The sequence below is a fragment of the Panicum hallii genome, chromosome 3 (assembly GCF_002211085.1).
Source record: "Panicum hallii strain FIL2 chromosome 3, PHallii_v3.1, whole genome shotgun sequence".
Lineage (NCBI taxonomy): Eukaryota > Viridiplantae > Streptophyta > Magnoliopsida > Poales > Poaceae > Panicum > Panicum hallii.
In genome coordinates this window covers 3,391,275-3,410,773 of record NC_038044.1, presented here as the reverse complement: position 1 = coordinate 3,410,773, position 19,499 = coordinate 3,391,275, and the positions used below count along the sequence as shown (strand labels likewise).

Sequence of the window (19,499 nt, the reverse complement as noted above, 5' to 3'; positions counted from 1 at the left end):
GAGGGTTAGGCAACACATCTATACAAAAGAATCTATATGGCTAATTAAAGAAATTTGACACGACATTTTAGAAATCAGCACTAAAAAGAATCAATTCTTAGCATGAGTGCATCACTGACAAGGAAACCATTCAAGTTAATACACGTAGGTTTGCATGGTTCAGCTTACAACCTTATCACTATCTTGTAATCAAGTTCTCTTCTTTTGCGCCCATTTATGAGCCAGACGATTTTATTGTAGTCTCTAAAAAATCATTTAGGTGTATGATCAAATCTGTAACTCGAGCAAAACCTTGACTTTAGACCTTCAAACTTGAACTTAGGAGTCTGCACTTTGGAAAAGATAGCTAAATATACTTCGTGTAAACTTGTTTGTAGTAGCCCACTAAATTGTAGTAAAGAAATATTTATGGTGACTGCCTTTTTTTTCCCAAAAAATTCCTCGCTCAGTTTTGTGCAAACCAAATAAAATGCACATAACCTATACGAATGATTAAAAAAAGTCAAAATTACATCTCTAGTTTCCTTACCCAATGATGGCTGGCCTCAAATCAATGAAGGCCTTGAAGGGTACATGGAGAAAAGGAGATGCGAGGCATGGTTGGGTGCAGTCCGCGCTGGATACCTATTGGAACAAACACCCTTTTGTGGCAGGCCCTCCACTGCCATATGTTTATTTTTGAGCGACGCCTATTAGTGATCTATATACACTCACATCACATCACTTTGCTAAAAACAACATAAACATATATAGATTTTAAAAGCCTAGAGTCATTGTGGAGTTGACACTACTCTGGATGTGGTCCATTTATACAGTTGAAAACTCAGGATCAATCAGCATCTAGTCTCTGTTCTTGGCCATCTTATTCACTGAAGGAGTTTAAATTTATATATGCATTCACATCATATCAATTTTCTAGAGACAACATAAAAGATTTGGATTACGAAACCAGAGTCATAGTGGACTTGACGCTCGGAATATGGTCCACTTATATTTTTGATAACTCAGGATCAATCAGCAGCCTACTTTCCGAGTCTCTGCTCTTAATCATCTCATTCCTTCTCTTGGATTGTGTGTGAACTTATTTATATTTGGAAGACTTTGGGTTTTCCAAAAAAAAAAATCTACAAGACTTTGCAACCAAGAGAATTCTCTGGTCATCTGGTCCGGTAGCAGTAGAGCTTCAGACAGGTTGGTGCTTTGCAAATATATTAGTATCTGCAAAGACTTTGCAAGAAAAGTCAGTCTCTATTCATCTGGTCCAGTAGCAGTAGAGAGAGTATCAGACAGGTTGGTGCTGAGGGGTGTGGGACCCCTGGGATGCGCCAATGGGAGACGCGGTCGGCCCACTCTGATCTCGTCTGAAGATTCGTGCTTCTTTATTTTATCCGTATCCCTTTCGCCCAATCGCCCTCATCTCGATTGGACAGCGTCTCGTCGCAATTGTGTTTTACCGGCCACTTGCGTCGGTGAGCACAGACGTCAAGGCACTCCTCACTCGGCTTGGCTGCTTTGGTGACGTTTTTCAGTTGTGACGAGCTGATAATTGCCATGGATATGGATGCAGCCTGCAGTCCAGCCCATGCTCTGCTGCAAGTGATCTTGTTGGCTTTTAAGGGCATGTTATTTGCAGAGAGGGGATTTGTTTTTTTTTTGTTTGGAGAATGTAGGGAGGGAATTTGTAACCAAATCCTTGGGATCTATTTCGAATTTAAGCTACATAACTGTGCAAAATGACTAGGTCATCAATCCGTGCGATTCTCGCCTGTATTAGTAACCTAAGCACACAATGCTGCAAGCTCACTCATTCTCCCATGACGGCAAACGACAAGGTTGATCACCATAATATTGTAGGAACTTCGTCCAATACTATGAAATATTTTACTCCTAGGTGGGTCAAATTATGGTTCATGGTTTCTCTCTTCTTCTTCTTCTTTTGAATTCATCTTGTAGTGGAGATCCGAGCTTTCAAGAAATTGCGAATAATGGTCGGATGAGCAGAAACGTAACTTCTCCATCTCACCCACGACGGCATCCACAATGCATCCATCTCTACATTAGTGAGTGGTATCATGAATCCTTGATCAACGATACGCCTTAGGATACAATAATGCATTGCATCTAGCAAATTAGCCCACTCAACCACTGCTGCACTTTGTCCTATTCCTTTCTTTCTCAAGTAGCACCACCTGTCAACTAACTACAGCTCTTCGCCTCTTCCTCCCTTGAGCCTCTTTACCTCTTTCTTGGCTCTCATGCTTTATGATGGGCTTTCCTTTTCTCTCCAGAACATGCAATGTCTTCAGACTTTATATATACAGATAACTCATGCATGAGTCATGGTTTTATGCACGATGATGCATCTCTGAATTTACTTGTAAAACTGCAGTTGCAGCAACTTAAAATACAGGGTAACTAGGGCATTAAGCCAGGTCCAAGTGGCAGCTCGGCGGGCCAACCATTGCAGGCCAGCGAGCAGCAGCGCACCGACGCAAATGCACAGGCGCCGAGTAACGCGTGTAGGCTTTGCGTAGGGCAATGAGCTGACGAGCCAGCTACACGGATCGCAATCTCCTGATGATACGGAAAGGAACCTGACATAGTTGCACCGTGCCTTGTCTCCCCCGAAAGCACGATCGAGCTCGGGGAGAAAATGGCGGAAAGCAACCTGATACTCACGCCATGCCTTGTCCCCCCCCCCCCCCCCCCCCCAAAGCACGGGCTCGGCGGACATCACCCCTCCTCATGGGTGCCTTGACAAACCTCCCAGGGGCCTGCCAGTGAGCTCTCTTTTCTGGGCAAACTTCTTTAAGCATTACATGACAAGAGTCCTCTTGTTCGCACATTACATCGGACCAAGCCACCAAGGGGCGCCGCACAGTCAGGAACGAAGAGTGCAATAGCTGTTTCTGTTTCAGCTCACAAGAAAAAGGTACATGCTACAGATAAAAGACGAATGCATTGTGCTGGTTATATTTGGGAAATACATCAGAATAAGAAACTGAATAAAGAAAGAAGAGTAGATCACACTGCTGCAACTGCAAGGCACAATCCACAAGGTAAGCAGCGGCAGTTACCTCTACCATCATCTCCAATTTTACAAATAGAGCATCAGAACTAGGAATTATCGGGACACGTTGTTACTGGCTAAGCTGTGTTGCGTCTCAAAATCCCCAGATGTATGGAACATTTTAACCGTCTAAAGCATGTACACAGAATTTAAACACCCGATCATCTGCATACATAGCAAAAACTGGCAAGAAGAAAGCAGGTCCTTTTTCGTATGTTGCTTTTCAATTTTCGATTCATGACGATTCAAGAGCCTGATCCTGGAGAGAGGAAGAAAATGTATAATTTTTTTGCATGGTAATTTTTAAGCCACCATTATTTGTAGTGCATATTATTTTGACTACTTATATATACCAACCAGATAGTCAGGAGGAAACCAGGGAATAAAATTCTCGATTACCAGTCTTAACACCACAAGATCAACCCCAAAGTAAACAAGTGAAACAAACTGAACGTGAAAGACAGGGTAGTCGAACTTATTCAAACTTAAAATGAAGCCAGCTATTTAGTTCGCAGAGAAAACTAGTCTAAGTTTTCAATGGACATGCAAACTTCAATGCACAAATCAGACAATAAAAACAGCTTTGTTGAGTGGTTGCTTATAATTCCTCATCAGTCTGGACAGTACCTCACAGGTCCCAGCATGGTGTGTCAAGTAAACAATCCTTCACCAGTCTAAGCTTATATTAGAGGCCATATTTGGGTTACTTATTTGCCCTACACAGAGGCTTGGAAATTGGAGTCATCCAGGTGTACTATTCATAAAAGTTGGATTTAGGCATACCTTTGATAGCCGACAGCTGACAAAACTTGGAGGAACAGCACCAGAAACCATTTGATAAAATTTGTCTTCAAACGCTCAGGTCGTATTTCACGTTAGCAAGGTACAGGCCACAAGCAGGTGCCATAGGAGGTCCAGCTGTCACCGTCTTTGCATTCAAAATTCTCTCAACTGCATCAAAGGTAATATTCACTTTAATGCACCTCCCGTGAATCCCAAAAGCAAAATAGGTACTTGAATGTTCAAGAACATAAGACCAGACCATCTGCAGTTGTTAGATTGCCCGTCCCAACAGATTTTAGAAGACCGACCATCAACCTTACCTGCATTGGATATGACATCAGAAAACTAGCCAAATGGCAAAAGAATAACAAAAATAATAACAAAATGATAGAGTGTGCAGATTTCAGTCCAGCTGTTAGCATGATAATCAAGTAACAACATAGTAACCATGAATTACGAAGGGTGTGAGCTGCCAGTGTCAATGGTACAAGCGATACCAATATATTCATCAATGCTTAAAGGTCCTCAAATACAAATATTATGTTATCAGCTATTGAGAGACATATGGTGGTAACCTTGGGACACAACCTGGTGATTTCCCAGTTACTAGAACATAGCTGAGAGATTACATTACAATTGACCCATTATCTAATAGATAGATATTTAGTAACTTTACTATCTCCATCGAATACCATCCATCCAGCAATGCTGAAGGAGGAAAATCAACCCAGCATTGTACCACTGCTACCAAATGCAAATAACTCATCATCCAATACAAGTGGCACTAATCATACAAGAATTGTTCTTAATTAACACCGAAATCAAAGAACAAACATGCCAAGAGTAACTAACAAATAGTTGATCTTCACGGAAAACAAATTAACCTGATGGTAAAGAAAAGATCGCGCCCTTGCAGTAACAACAAAGCAGCGGTGCCTTTGCCTTGATCCAAATTCTTTTCTGTTCTTAGATTCTGATTTCACACTGCTAGAACAGGAACCATCAGATTCTTTCCCAGATGATTCCAAGGCTGGTTTCCTCGAATAAACAAGAGATCCATCTGATGATTCCATCTCTGATCGTTCTATGTTTGAAGGAAAAAACATGAAAGGGAATACTTCTGTAACAGTAAGTTCATCCAGAGTTCTCATTGGTGAGTTTGCCTGCAAGCAGTATTGCTAAGAAAGGATCAATGACATGCAAACACGGTGTTTTAACCTAAGAGAGCGTTTGAGAAAGTAAGATTCTTTATTCTTTTACACTGTTTAAAAAGCAGCCACCTAGCCTGCCTAACTGCCAGTTGCACCTAGGCACTACCCTATAGGCTGCTTAGCACCTATTGCTTTTTAAAAACTTTGTTTGTCCTTTGAGTTGCAACAACAAAAAGGAAAAGATAAATTACGTAATTTAAAAGCAACTTTATTTGTAAAGGAAAATTTAATAAAAGTGTAGTTTGCAACTTTGCATTCTGAAAGGTCCATATGGTTTATCAATGTGGTTGCAGTGGAAAGGTGAAATGTACCTACAGTGGGTTGTTCCTAAGTCCTAGGTACAAACCTAACAGGCTAACACATAAAACATGCCTTCGCCTAACACACACTTCTTTACTAACTCCATGCAATTTAGAAAGACAATAGAATGCGCTCACAATAGTTAAGGATAATATCACCTGACATCCAGCTGCCCGAAACGAACTGAAATCATGATGCCCAACAAGTATGCTGCATGCTTTCTGAACAAGGCCACCATCAGTAAACCAGCAGCAGAATTTTACATCAACAAACAAATAAAATATGGGTACTGGCTTCACCTTCATTGCATGAATATCCAAATCCTCAGATATGTGCCAAGCAGAGCTTTTCTCGAATACTGATGTTGACTCAGGTCCAGAAAGCAAACGATAGTGATATCTTCATGAAAATGAGCAAAACAGTGGTGTGAGCATTTTCACACTTTAAGAAGGCGAATCACCTATAACCTAGCTTAGTTCTTTTGTTTTAGTACATAGCATGTAACCACTCTTATAGCTGCAACCCTTTCCAAATACTGGACATAAGACTGGAATAGGTACAGAACAAGATTAATTTTAAGCATGCTCAGATTGTATTGTATACTCAGCTACATACGTGCGCTCTAGAGCTTTGTATCTAGCATGAAAATCTGGTGCAACATAGCGAACATCAGTCACCATTATGTCACCTTCATTCCTCTGCAAGGACAAAAAAGTTGACCACAGATAAATATCAATAGCAGGAGACCAGTTATTAACAAATATGAAAGCCTAGTAAAATAAAACTAAACCAGTAAACCTATTTTTGTCAAGAAAACATAAACAAATTTATGTTTATTCAACTAAGTAACACAGACCTTTTCAACCAAATGAAAATAAAATTTCAGTGTAATGAACATTTAAGGTCATGTATAATGTCAATATATCATGTGCAACCAAAATGGTGTGATCAACTTCCCTTGAAAAAAAAAGATGTAATCGTGCAACCCAGCTTCTACTAGGGTATACCAAATCAACAAAAGAAATTTCGAAAATAATGATGTCGCCTATGGTATTGTAATAATTTTGATGTCAGAATCAAACATATTATAAAGAAGTGTTGTGGACAGTAAAATTCACCCCCTGTTTTCCATGAGTAAATAGAACCACAGCTTCATTTAGTCCAAAACCTACCTGTAGAAAATGGTTCACAGCGCGTTTTACAACTCCAGGCTCATGAGGTGTTAACTGCAAATATGGAAGGGCTTGTCAGCAGGTAGAGGTTAAAAGAGAAACCACTGTTCTTGAAAACATTTTCCTATTTAGATGATAAAGCACATTTTTGTAAGGTTTTTGGTAAACATAAAGGTTGTAATCTGACACCACAGCACTTATTATGTCTGCGCGCCTTATATTTTGGGACAGAGGAAGTAATAAATTTTGTGTACAGACCACTTCACCAGGCTTCCTTTTACTTATCCGCTCCACATCAACATGGCAAACATTTGATAAAGCGTGAACACCTGCATCCTGAAAAAAACAAACGCCATCCAACACATAAAAATATATATCCAGAGAAGTATATAACCAGTATGAGAAGAAAGTACTGCAGAAAACTATATGTCACTAATCACTGAAACATATATGCTAATCAGATCATAATACTATAGTAACAATCTAATAAACTCAATGTGAGCAGCAAGGTAGATATGGCACTAAGGAATTGCTATATAAAGCCACATATAGAATCCCACACAAGATGTAATTAATTAATGGTATGATCATGGTTGACACCTAGTATGAAAAGTACCGCCTCTCTTTCTCTTTTCCTTATTATTTTGATACCAGCATAGTCTCCAGTGTACACCTTTGAACATTTATATGTTAGCAAAGATTTTTAAAATAGAATGATGTGAAAGCACATCTGGTGCCATATCTACTAGTATCATTTTATTGTGACAAATACAAAATATTTTATGTATATTTGTGGCTGACAGTATATATTCTAGGAGATCTCTTTTGAGAACAGGTATAGTAAAACAAGCATTCAAGGACATCTCAGAACAGATATAGTTAAGAGTCATGAGTTCAAAGCAAAAAAAATCCAACAGTACTATAAAAGCCTGCTAAATTTATTGCTATCACAAAATAATGTGTATTCAAACAGTTCAGAAACACAACATATTGCGATAAAGACACACACTGAATTAGAAGACAAACTTTTTAAAAAATTCTATTAAAGCAAGTTCTCATACCGTTCGGCTAGAACAGAATATCGAAACTGGCTGGCCAATGAATTTGTGAAATGCCTCCTGAAATAATAGTAGAAGGGAAAAGGATAAACTGTTAACTGCATCTAACATCCACTCTTGAGCTCCTATTGCTAAACAGATGCTATAGAAATACTGAAGCAGATGAGGAAGAAGCAGTGGTTCTGACAGTAAGTATGATTAACTATTTTGCAGATGATGATATAAAGGAACACAGAGAAGACTTGCTTCTACAATGTTAACAGATTGGTAGTGGCAACATTAGGCACTTAACTATTTTCCAGATGATGATATAAAGGAACACAGAGAAGACTTGTTTCTACAATGTTAACAGATTGGTAGTGGCAACATTAGGCACTAGTATCTCCGCTCTAGTACCATGTTAGAGCATACAGAGAAGACTTAGGCCAATGTACATAGGACATGGGAAGACAAAAGAAAAACAGGAGCACTGATCCTAACATATCTCTGAAACGAGTTTTATTGATAACACACAAGGCTCTCTAGTGCCCTGGAGATTGTGGAAGGTGGCAGTACAATGAAATTTCCTTCCCTTTGAGCCAAACCCTAATATTGGTTTTTGGCATGTCTATTTGACCTAATTCGTCCATTGTCATCCAAACAAGGCGGCTACTGCACATCCTATTAGCAAGTCATTTCAGACCAGAAATTGACCTTCCTCCCTGCAGTGTTATCCTACCAACCTTGAGGGAATCTCCGAGGGCGCTCGGGCCTCGGCATTTCAACAACAGCAATTCAGGAGTTGCATTTGCACTACACTAACATCTCCGGTTATCACTCTGATCTCACATCTCATTCTAGAAGCAAGGGCCTCACCTCGAGAACGCCGACGACGGTCCGCTGGTTGAGCTGCTGCTGGGAGCCGGAGAAGCGGGTGCCGACGTACTCCACCGCAACCAGGTACCGCTGCGCCCGAGGGTTCCGTGCACCGGCCATCCCCTCGCTATCCAATCCCGTCGCCTCGCCGCCGTCGGTGGCACCGTCTGGGTTCCCGGCCGGCGCGGGGTCCGGCGGGTCGGAGGATCGCTGGAGCTTGGCCGGCGGCGTGGGGTCGGCGGGATCACAGGGGCGCTTGGTTGAGGTGGCGGCGGCGGCGGCGGGTTTGCTGGTGCTCATGGCGATTGCGGCACGGGTGGGGAGCTTTTTGCCATTACAGTACTTCCAGCATCTGGCTTCGCCGATTTGCCATTGCAAACCTTGCATTTGCCAATTTACCATAGAAAACATTGCCATCTTCGTTTCATTGACACTTTGTCTTCTAATTGATTTTGTATTCTTTTCTTCTTAACTGACATGTAAAAGACTGAATCGCCCCTTATCCCAAATGTCTTTAGGCCCAGACCACCACTTCATTTTCTCCGTTTCCTTATCCCAAATTGTTTGTTATGGTAAAGTGGCGAAGCCAAGCCAGTTGTTTGAACCGGTAAAGTGGTGAGGTTTTAGAAGGGGTCTGCGAGTCAAAGGTGATTTGAGGGGGCAAAGGGTAAAATCGACTAGGATTGAGTAAATCTCAGAAATCAAACACTATTTACAAAAACAAAAATAATTCTGAATGTTTCTGTCAATGTTTTTAGTTACAAATTTATTTGGTAAAAAAACATTTGACGATTTTTTATTTTATTTTACTTAATAAAAGTTACTAATGTTTGTACTCGAGGGCAAAAGTGTCTTTTCTTCGTATAAATACGGAGGGAATCGCTCCCCTTCCTCCTCTTTCGAGGACACCTCACAGCGACGCCGCCTCCCGCCGACGAACTAGCCTACGGATCCGCCCGCGCCGGCAGCGCCTTCGCCTCGTCCCCTCTCTGCTTCAGCACCAGGTAGAGCCGTGAAAACGCCTGCTCCCTTCGTTGTTTCGAGTCCGATTCATTCCCTTGATGGAGAATATGTTGAATAAGGGCATTTTTCTTGAAGGCAGGAGCAACCATGGAGCACGGGTCGCTGGAGGATTCGAGTGCATCGACGTTCTCCATCATGGAGGAGGACCACACCCTCGCCAACTCCGTTAGATTCGTTCTCAACCAGGAGTGGGTTACAGTTTCTCCTCTCCCCTTTCTTGTTCCCATCAGGAGTTTTATTTCTTACATTTGATGGTACATGTGCGAATTGGCACTCATCCACCAGTTAGATAGTTCTATAGTGCACTTCCACACAGCCTGGACTCGATTATTAGAGGACGCAGTGGAAAATGATGTTGAATTGGTCTTATGATGATGAATTGGGGATAGTGACACTGGGGTTTTAAGTTTCATGCATTGCAATCTGGTTGGTAAGTTGCTAAACTAGAGCGATTGGGGGTTTGGATTATAGTTGCAACTATGGGGATGACATGCAGTAAGGAAAACAAAAACTATTGAGACCCCTCATTTTTCTGTTAAGGCCAATGTGTTGCTGCATGTTGACCTTAAGGTCTGATAAGATGCGAGCAGGTCATAGTTATTTCTATTGCCACAATGGATGAACAACAAAAAAGGACAGTTGACATCACCCATGCAACTGAGAGAGAAGAAATAGATTCAACAATTTTTTATTCTCCTATGGTCACACCTTAAGCTTAAGGTGAACCTTAGAAGATTCTTTCCTATGGTGTTGTTCCACAATTGCTAAGGTGCATTCTAGGACAAGCATTTATTGCTTAATGCTACCTTTTTCAACACGTTGTGGATGCCTAGCGTAGCAAGAGAACTTGCCTGTTTTCTTTACAGTTCTTTATGTTGGCTTAACATGCATTGAAACCAACTACATCTAGAACCAGAAAATGCATTACGAGCCTGGAATCAAATTGAAATGTCCATTTGACATTAGTTCTTCTATTGTTAAAGCACGTTCAGTTATTGTGAGGATACCCGTCTGCACTCCTGTGGTTCTATTTAATTTATGGAGAATATGCAGAGATGGCATTTTTGTTGATCCCAATGTTTAAGGTTGTTTGACCATGCTTTGGTAGTTGTCAGCAGAAGAAACCATTGGTCATCTTTAGCATGCAATGATGTTGTTTTGAGATGACTACCAAGGCGAATATCTTATTGCTTATGGAAATGTGTGTGTTTTCATAATGAAGCGCATTCTGCTGGTGAAAGATGTTAGTTGATAATGTCTTACAGTTAGAATGCAACAATTCAGTATTTTTGTGGATTTGATGACAATATCTGGAACTCCTAAGAAACGTTGGTTGTATTTGTCCAACCATTAAGAATTATGGGTCAGATCATGTGAACTATATAGTGGACTGGTTCAGATGATGAATTTATAATTTCCGTAATCAACTGTATTTTTATCAACTCATATGCTTTTGGGCCAAACTTCTCAAGTGTTTGCATTCTGTATATGCAGTGTATAACATTATAGAAGCATTTCTCATTATATATATTTCTGCAATGTTACAGCCCAAGGGTGGCATTTTGTGGATACAGCATCCCTCATCCTTCTGAAAACAAAGTTAACATAAGGGTTCAGACTACAGGTACTCCCAAATTCCCTTTTCATAGTAATTAATCCACATTGACCTGAAGTCGTATGTTACAGATTTCCTTTCTAACATTTCTTGCATGAAGTTTAAGAATTGGACATAACATGCCTTTTGCTTCATTACAGTCAAAATAATATAGAAATTCTATTCTGTAAAAAATATACATATTTTTGTGGTATCTGCCATCTGGTCAGTAGTAATAACCGATACTAAATGTCAAGAGGTTATCTGGTTCCTGCTGTCTACAATACAAATAGTAATTCTGAACCATTGCCCTGAGCTAAAATAATTGATCCTCTCCTGATGTGTATGTTGATGGATATGTTGGCAGGAGATCCAGCCAAGGATGTTCTGAAAGATTCGTTGCAGGACCTGATGGTGATGTGCCAGCATATAAGGGGGACGTTTGACACTGCAGTGGCTGATTTCCGGGGAAACAAACTCGCAGACGCCATGGACATTGATTTGAACAAAAAGTAGAAGGTTCTTGATGATTGTTAGCCGGGTGGCAGAAATGCACAGATGTTTAATGTGCAACTGAGTCATAAACTAGTCTAGTTATATGGGATGTAGTCCTTAAACCCAAAGTGTGAAATGTCATTGGCATTAGGGTTCTTGGCAGTGTGACTTCAGATTTCTTGGTCAATATATGGCACTTGATCTTGTTTGGAGAAAAAATTAATCAAATGCAATCACCATAATTTCTATCTGTGCTGTTCTGAGTACAGCTAATTGGAAGTTTTATGCATTCTATTTGTGCCATATCAGAATCACATGTGGCAACAAATGTGTAGAAAATATATTTTCTTTCACAAGAAGCAACTTCAGCTTAATTTTAGCATGTACAACATTGCAAATGGTCGAACCAGAAGAATAGACATATTAAGCCATGAAAAATCGTAGCAATTGTGAACGGTTAGATGAGTACAAAAGAATTATTAACACCACATTACATAGATGATGATCGGACATAAACTCAATCAGTCTCGAAGGACTTGCAACGAATTGTTGAAACCAACACATGTAAGGCACGCAGAAATTTGGAAGTTAAATGAACTTCTTGCATGATTTCCTGTACTTTGTCATCAAGATGCAAGCACACGTACACCATTTACCACTCAAATAAATGCGAGAACCTGAGTATCCAATATCTTGTTCTGCATATCACAAATGAAATGAATCTGAACTACAACGCTTCATCCTCACTAGCTTATTAAACATGCTGGCACAACAGTTCTCCAGGATGTGGCATTAACCAAAAGACGACCAGCTCACATTCCATTCATGTGCCAAGCTAACTAATACAAGCACCACATGGTGCCTAAACTCAAGAACAGAATCAACTAAAAAGGAATGAATTAGAACCTTAGTGTTCTAACTTCAAACTGATACAAGGATCCATGAAAGGCATCAATCTGCGTATAGACCCTAAACACCTCCGACTGGTCAAGCGTCAACAATGGACAGGAACTAAGGATGACCATCAGGTGCGCATTCCGAAAGAACTAAAGATTGGATCCACAGTTATTAACCTTTCCAGCTTTATTCACCATGGGCTGTGATTCCAGGTTCACTGGTGCTGCTCCTCTCTTGATGCAACAGCCACAAAGAGTGGTGTAACAAGGGAAGCAAGATGTGAAGCTCAGATAACCAAGCTGGAAAAAAATAATCTTAAATACGAAGGCCAGAGACAGCATCGCGCCCGGAATTGGGATCGCTGTGTTTCAGAGACAGGTTTGCGAATTGTGAATCGAGGTCTCTGCTGCTACTGTGGCTGTGGGTAGGAGCCTGCTGCTGTGGTACATGCTGTTGCTGCTGCTGCTGCTGCTGCTGGAACAATGATCTAAGACGACCAATTTCCCGCTCAAACATCTCTTGCTGGTCTGCAGCATTGAAGAAGAAATACATATATTATTACTTAGTTAACTGTTTCCAATAGAACAATTTCTTAATGCTTTGTGAAATGCATCTATGCAGCTATCCTGTATAACTTAAAGAGGAAATCATTCAGATCATCTCATTACTTCGTCATGGCGGTAATACTGTGTTTTTTTATCAAGACAACAATGTTTTGCTTACGGTCACTGACTGTTAAGAGTTTTGCACACCAACAGCGCGAGATGTTGAACCTTTGATATGCTACATAGGACAATTTTTTTTAGAAATGGCCAAATAGGACAATTTAATCTGGTATAAAAACATTTGGTAGTTAGCACCTATATAGTTTGAATAGACCCCCTGTGTATTTCATCATAATTTCAGGAAATTAAAGAAGATCGACGTCCTATAACATGAGCATGAAAATGACGAAATACATATCCTTCTCCATTTCTTAACTTGAACTAGAACAATATTGGAACTAGCCAACTGTAAGCATAATTGTAAGCACTTAGTGTACTAAAGAACAATATTTTACAGGTTCATCTAATATCTATAGGTCAACCCAAAAAATACTTTAAATGGTATTATTGACAAATAGCATCTGTTCAAACAAATATTTTAAAATGATACTATTCACCAAACTCGGATATGAAACCTGATTGCTACTCAACGAAAATAAGATATCATACAAAAGTTACAACCAAGAAGACAAGTAGCCAAAAGAAATACTGAGGTACAAGGCACTCACATATGGGGGGAAAGAGGAATACTTACAGCGTTTAATAAGATGCTCTTGAGATAGACTCTCAAGCCGTTGCTTCAAGGCTTTATTTTCCAGGTCTAACATGATATTTTGCTGACCAAGAAAATCCATTTCAGCAGTAACTTCTATCCCCTCTGTCTGCAAGTATAAAATTAAAGATTTTTAGGTGATGTTTAAGTTCATCCTAAATTGTATAAGAAACAATGGATATGGTTTGCTTCAAAAACAGTTACCTGCAAGGACTGAACTCTTCTCTCGAGTTCTGCAATATACTGGAGCTTCCGGACACGAGATCTCTGAGCATATTGTCTGCAATTGACATGAAAAATAAAGAAATTAAATAGGTACAGATGCCGTTGCCGGTCCCAAGCCCGCGATGAGAAAATGTGGAGGGTTGTGTTAGGTTTGGCGAACCAGCGTAAAAATCAGCCACTCTAATGGAAATGAAACCCATAAGAAATTCGTTGGGGCGTAACCCTCTTAGCGACGCGCTACATCGGAACCCGGGTGTGGTGTTAAATGGGCAAGCGCCGGGTCGTCATCCCCTCAGGGGCGCGTCGTATCGTGATCCGGGTACGATGATAAGTGAGCAAGGGTCGGGTCGTCGCAGCCTCTGTGGCGCGCTACATCTGCGCCCGGGTGTAGTGAAAAATGAGCAAGGGTCTTCGCATTTCTCTCGACGGGTGCGAAGGGTAAGAAAGCTAGCCGAGCCAACTAGGATTCGTCTAGGTAGTTGGAACGTAGGGTCTCTAACAGGTAAGTTAAGAGAACTAGTCGATGTAGCAATTAGGAGACGTGTAAATATTATATGCGTGCAGGAGACTAAATGGAAGGGCCAGAAGGCGAAGGAGGTGGAGGGTTCTGGCTTCAAGCTTTGGTACACAGGGACAACTTCGGGTAGGAATGGTGTAGGCATCTTGATCGATAAGAGCCTTAAGGATGGAGTTGTAGATGTTAGGAGGCAAGGCGACCGGATTATCCTAGTGCGGTTGGTCATTGGAGATTTGGTTCTGAATGTGATCGGTGCCTATGCACCTCAGGTAGGTCTTAGTGAGAGCTCCAAGAGTCAGTTCTGGGAAGATCTTGATAGCATGGTTAGTACCGTGCCTATCAGTGAGAAGCTCTTTATAGGAGGAGACCTCAATGGCCATGTGGGTACGACTAATGTAGGATATGAGCGAGTACATGGGAGTTTCGGGTATGGTAGTAGGAACGAGGGGGGAGGATGTTTTGAATTTTGCGTTGGCCTACGACCTGCTGTTAGCGAATACCCTCTTTAGAAAGAGGGAGTCCCATCTAGTGACCTTCCATAGTGGACAATACTCGAGCCAAATCGATTTTATCCTTGCTAAGAGAGAGGATAGACGTGCCTGCTTAGATTGTAAGGTGATACCTGGGGAGTGTGTTGTCCCCCAACACAAGCTTGTGGTGGCGAATTTTCGTTTTCGGGTACGTACCCACCGGGACAAACGTGCCAAGATTGCGAGAACGAAGTGGTGGAAGCTTAGAGGGGAAGAGGCACAAACGTTTAAGGAGAGGATGCTAGGCGAGGCGCCTTGGGAAGAAGGAGCAGATGTAGATGATATGTGGCTAAAGATGGCGACATGTGTTCGGAAGGTGGCCTCAGAAGTGTTTGGTGTGAGTAGGGGAGGAAAGCAGGAAATGAAAGAGAGTTGGTGGTGGAATGACGAGGTGCAAAGGGCTATTAAGGAGAAGAAGGAGTGTTTCAAACGCCTTCACCTCGACAAGAGCGCAACCAACATCGAGGGCTATAGATTAGCGAAGAGGTCTGCAAAGCGAGCTGTAAGTGTAGCGAAAGGTTAGGCTTTTGATGACTTTTATCAACGGCTAGGTACGAAGAAAGGAGAGAAGGACATTTATAGGATAGGTAGGACCCGCGAGAGGAAGACAAGGGACATAAACCAAATCAAATGCATCAAGGATGGGACAGATCAAGGAGATCAAGGACAGATGGCGAGAATACTTCGACAAGTTGTTTAATGGAGAAAATGAGGGTCCTACCTTCGAGCTGGACGACTCATTTGATGATACCAACAGACGCTTTGTGAGGAGGATTCAGGAGGCAGAGATCGGGGAGGCTTTGAAGAGGATGAAGGGAGGTAAAGCGATGGGCCCTGATGGCATCCCTATTGAGGTGTGGAGATGCCTGGGCGAGAGAGCGGTAGTATGGTTAACTAAGCTTTTTAACCTAATTTTCCGGTCAAACAAGATGCCGGAGGAATGGAGAAGAAGTATATTAGTACCGATCTTCAAGAACAAGGGAGATGTTCAAAGTTGTACTAACTACCGGGGGATTAAGCTGATGAGCCATACGATGAAGCTTTGGGAGAGGGTTATCGAGCATCGCCTAAGAAGATTGACAAGGGTGACCCAAAACCAGTTTGGGCTCATGCCTGGGAGGTCGACCATGGAGGCGATTTTCTTAGTACGACAGTTGATGGAGAGATGTAGAGAGGAGAAGAAGGACTTACACATGGTCTTTATTGACCTAGAGAAGGCGTATGACAAAGTACCGAGAGACGTCATGTGGTGGGCATTGGAAAAACACAAAGTCCCAACTAAGTATATTACCCTCATCAAGGATATGTACAAGGATGCGATGACTTGTGTTCGAACATGTGATGGCGATACCAGTGACTTCCCAATTAAAATAGGGCTACATCAGAGGTCAGCATTGAGCCCTTATCTATTTGCTTTGGTGATGGATGAGGTCACAAGGGACATACAGGGTGATATCCCCTGGTGTATGCTCTTTGCTGATGATGTGGTGTTAGTTGACGAGAGTAGAGCAAGGGTTAATATGAAGTTAGAGCTGTGGAGACACACGCTAGAGTCGAGGGGGTTCAGACTGAGCAGATCCAAGACCGAGTATATGATGTGCGACTTTAGCCCGACTAGGCACGAGGATGGGAACGTTAGCCTCGAAGGTCAAGTGGTGGCCAAGAAGGATACTTTCCGGTATTTAGGATCAATGCTTCAGAAAGATGGAGACATTGATGAAGATGTTAGACATAGAATTTCTGCCGGTTGGTTGAAGTGGCGGCAGGCTTCGGGCATCCTCTGTGACAAGAAGGTGCCACAGAGGCTAAAAGGTAAGTTCTATAAGACGGCGATTCGCCCGGCGATGCAATACGGTGTTGAATGTTGGCCTACAAAAAGGCGACATGTCCAGCAACTGAGTGTAGCAGAGATGCGTATGCTGCGTTGGTTCTGCGGGCATACAAGAAGGGATAGAGTCCGGAACGAAGAGATTCGAGATAGGGTTGGGGTGGCACCTATCGAGGAGAAGGTGATTCAACATCGGTTGAGATGGTTTGGACATGTTCAACGGAGGCCTCCCGAGGCGCCGGTGCGTAGTGGAGTTTTAAAGCGGGGCGATAATGTAAAGAGAGGTAGAGATAGACCTAGACTAACTTGGGACGAGACGGTTAAGAGAGACCTTAAGGAGTGGAATATCGCTAAGAAATTAGCTATGGATAGGAGCGCTTGGAGATTAGCAATTAACGTACCTGAACCGTGACCTTTGTTACTTTTTGTTTAACCCCTAACTCTTCCTTTGGTTTGTGCCCTTTTGTGTTTCTTATTCTAAATAAATGTTTTCTGTGGGTTTCATCTCTAGCCTACCCCAACTTGCTTGGGACAAAAGGCTAAGTAGTTGTTGTTGTTGTACAGATCATTCAAGGTCTATCAGCATCAATCATCATGAACACTTGACATGGAGCATGCATCTCCTTTTGATGGAGGCATAATTCAAGTTTGTATGTATTGACAACAAAGGGAGGTCCAATGAACATGAAGATGTGCACCTATATTGTGTTCGAGGACTTTATAAATTTAAAGACGGCCAACATTGACAGATGTATGCCACATGTATGATCCATCTGATTAGGCCTTCAACATCTTAATGGATCTAGAGAACTTTCTACAGAATCTGTTTGGACAAGACATCTCTAATGTAAAATAATTATTTTGTTTTGAGATTATCTAGTCGCTACCACTTTAGGGAAATTCCACTCTGTTTAGCCCGCTCCAAGTTTGTAGTCATGTGGAGTTGCCGCAGCAAATGCACTAATAAAATGTCTATCCAAATATATATATAGACAAGACATTCATCACAAAAACATTGGTCCTATTCAATAGCACTTACAAAGTTAAACACTGACACCTCATAGAGAAATCGATCTAATATGCAACATATAGTAAAAAATATGCTCCCACCTTTCAGGCTCAAAGAACATAATAAATTGGAATGCAGGCTTCACTATGGTGTTTGCAATTAGTAGAGAGAAGCATGCCATCAGCATTCTCCAATCACACTCATTAGCACTAATATGTTTGATGAACAAAAATTCTACAAACTGAACATAATTCTTCAAATTGATTGCAATGATAAAACCAATCCAACTCACTGTTTGGCTCGCTTGGTGTCCGCCTCCGACTGCGAGTGCCTCAGGCCCTCCTTCCTCTCTGCTCCAATCCTCTGGTCATGAGCTGCATCACCATGGCCTTTCCTGTCCACCCCATTCGGCACATGACCATGCTCAAGATCACCAAATGAGCTGGACGGACCATGGCGTCCTCCGTTCTTCTCTCTCCCTGGCATCGGCATGCCACCACCCTGCCGGTACATCTGCCTGGACTCCCACGGCCTGCCCTGAGGTCGCCCAAACGAGGTGGGCTCCGGGAAGAACTCGGGCGCGCCAGCCCAAGAAGCCAACTGCCCTCCGCCGCCTCCCCTCATGCCATCGAGCGCAATGTCGTACATGCCCGCCGCGGCGCCGCCGCCGCCTTCGAAGAGCGCGAACGAGTCGCTGGACGACCTGCGGTGGCCGGGCCGGCCATGCGCCCGCGCCGGCGACTCGGGCTCGTCCAGCAGGTCGTCGAGCCACGACGGCTGCTCGTCGGCGAGGAAGCTCTCCGACGACGTGCGCTGGTGGCCGTGGCGGTGGTGCGCGTCCCGCGGCCGCGCGATCGGGCCGAGCTCGGCGTGCGGCGCCGGCGTCGCCGCAGCAGCAGCTGCAGGGAATGGGCTCCGCGGCGGCAGCAACGCCTGCTTTTGGAGCCTCCCGTTCGCCATCATGGCGTGCTCACCTAAGCTGCACAGAGAAATTGTGGACAAGAAATGGTGAGAAAAAAAATAAAGATTTGAGAAATCGTAGCAATTCAACCACATCGCCGAAAAGATGAAATTCCTGCGGCTCCGGGCACAGATCTCATCTAGGAATCACCGCATGCTCCACAAAAATTCGAAAATTTACGGAGAATTCGCATCAAGGACACGCCATGTCTACGGGGGACGAAGCATTGAGAAACGCCAAGATTTCCGAGAAATGGAAACGAGAAAAATCAACAGCGGTGGACAGACAAAACCAGAATATTTCAACGAAATTGGCACAAAAAATGGGCTGAGCAAAGGGAATCCTGTTGGAATTGCGCGAATTGGACCGGATCAAGACTGGGCAATCCGTACAAGAACTCGTAACAACAAATTGACCAGCAAAAAAAAATAGGGGGAAAGAAACAGGCGTACCAATTCGGCCGCGACTCCAGCGCGTGGCGTCTTCGACTCCCGCACCAGAATCCAAATCCTAAATCCGAATCTCGGGCTCCTGTCCCTCCTAATCTCGGGAGGGATCGGCGTGGCGAGCACGAGGAGAGGAGAGGAGAGGGGGGAGCGGATAAATGGCGAGATAGAGGACGGAGGGAGAAAAGTCAAACAAGAACGGGGTGTT

At 42.7% G+C, this 19,499-nt stretch overlaps 3 protein-coding genes across 5 annotated transcripts; 1 reads left to right on the top strand and 2 right to left on the bottom strand.

The window, feature by feature from the left end:
* Positions 1-2,912: 2,912 nt before the first annotated feature.
* LOC112886004 (tRNA pseudouridine synthase A) lies at positions 2,913-8,971 on the bottom strand. Of its 2 annotated transcripts, none has more exons than XM_025951736.1 (11): positions 8,450-8,971; positions 7,598-7,654; positions 6,795-6,872; positions 6,537-6,590; positions 5,980-6,062; positions 5,664-5,763; positions 5,502-5,585; positions 4,738-5,031; positions 4,113-4,173; positions 3,854-4,021; positions 2,913-3,329 (listed from the first exon to the last, which is right to left on the bottom strand). In XM_025951736.1, exons 1-10 carry the CDS (start codon positions 8,864-8,866, stop codon positions 3,921-3,923), a joined length of 1,329 nt encoding a protein of 442 aa, XP_025807521.1. In that variant the 5' UTR covers positions 8,867-8,971; the 3' UTR covers positions 2,913-3,329; positions 3,854-3,920. The 2 variants fall into 2 exon arrangements, with proteins under 2 accessions (XP_025807521.1, XP_025807522.1); XM_025951737.1 differs by having other exon boundaries at positions 4,738-5,016; positions 5,523-5,585; positions 8,450-8,960.
* A 324-nt stretch (positions 8,972-9,295) lies between these two features.
* On the top strand, positions 9,296-11,811 carry LOC112886006 (DNA-directed RNA polymerases I and III subunit RPAC2-like). 2 transcript variants are annotated; one of them, XM_025951739.1, is made up of 4 exons: positions 9,296-9,453; positions 9,552-9,660; positions 11,020-11,096; positions 11,434-11,811. In XM_025951739.1, exons 2-4 carry the CDS (start codon positions 9,560-9,562, stop codon positions 11,580-11,582), a joined length of 327 nt encoding a protein of 108 aa, XP_025807524.1. In that variant the 5' UTR covers positions 9,296-9,453; positions 9,552-9,559; the 3' UTR covers positions 11,583-11,811. The 2 variants fall into 2 exon arrangements, with proteins under 2 accessions (XP_025807524.1, XP_025807523.1); XM_025951738.1 differs by having other exon boundaries at positions 9,300-9,453; positions 9,548-9,660.
* A 428-nt stretch (positions 11,812-12,239) lies between these two features.
* LOC112887760 (uncharacterized protein At4g06598-like) lies at positions 12,240-19,484 on the bottom strand. Its single transcript, XM_025954022.1, has 5 exons — positions 19,298-19,484; positions 18,177-18,863; positions 13,980-14,055; positions 13,758-13,884; positions 12,240-12,985 (listed from the first exon to the last, which is right to left on the bottom strand). Exons 2-5 carry the CDS (start codon positions 18,845-18,847, stop codon positions 12,774-12,776), a joined length of 1,086 nt encoding a protein of 361 aa, XP_025809807.1. The 5' UTR covers positions 18,848-18,863; positions 19,298-19,484; the 3' UTR covers positions 12,240-12,773.
* Positions 19,485-19,499: the final 15 nt, after the last annotated feature.

Bases quoted from the DNA above. Each gene is read 5' to 3' on its own strand.
- LOC112887760 (XM_025954022.1), bottom strand. From the start codon at position 18,847: ATGATGGCGAACGGGAGGCTCCAAAAGCAGGCGTTGCTGCCGCCGCGG. The intron at 14,056-18,176 runs GTGAGTTGGATT...TGTCAATTGCAG, and splicing joins GACACCAAGCGAGCCAAACA to ACAATATGCTCAGAGATCTC. The intron at 12,986-13,757 runs GTAAGTATTCCT...TCAATGCTGCAG, and splicing joins AGAGCATCTTATTAAACGCT to ACCAGCAAGAGATGTTTGAG.
- LOC112886006 (XM_025951739.1), top strand. From the start codon at position 9,560: ATGGAGCACGGGTCGCTGGAGGATTCGAGTGCATCGACGTTCTCCATC. The intron at 9,661-11,019 runs GTGGGTTACAGT...GCAATGTTACAG, and splicing joins AGATTCGTTCTCAACCAGGA to CCCAAGGGTGGCATTTTGTG. The intron at 11,097-11,433 runs GTACTCCCAAAT...ATATGTTGGCAG, and splicing joins CATAAGGGTTCAGACTACAG to GAGATCCAGCCAAGGATGTT.
- LOC112886004 (XM_025951736.1), bottom strand. From the start codon at position 8,866: ATGGCAATGTTTTCTATGGTAAATTGGCAAATGCAAGGTTTGCAATGG. The intron at 6,591-6,794 runs GTCTGTACACAA...CCATATTTGCAG, and splicing joins AAAGGAAGCCTGGTGAAGTG to TTAACACCTCATGAGCCTGG. The intron at 5,032-5,501 runs GTGAGCGCATTC...ATCCTTTCTTAG, and splicing joins TGATATTATCCTTAACTATT to CAATACTGCTTGCAGGCAAA.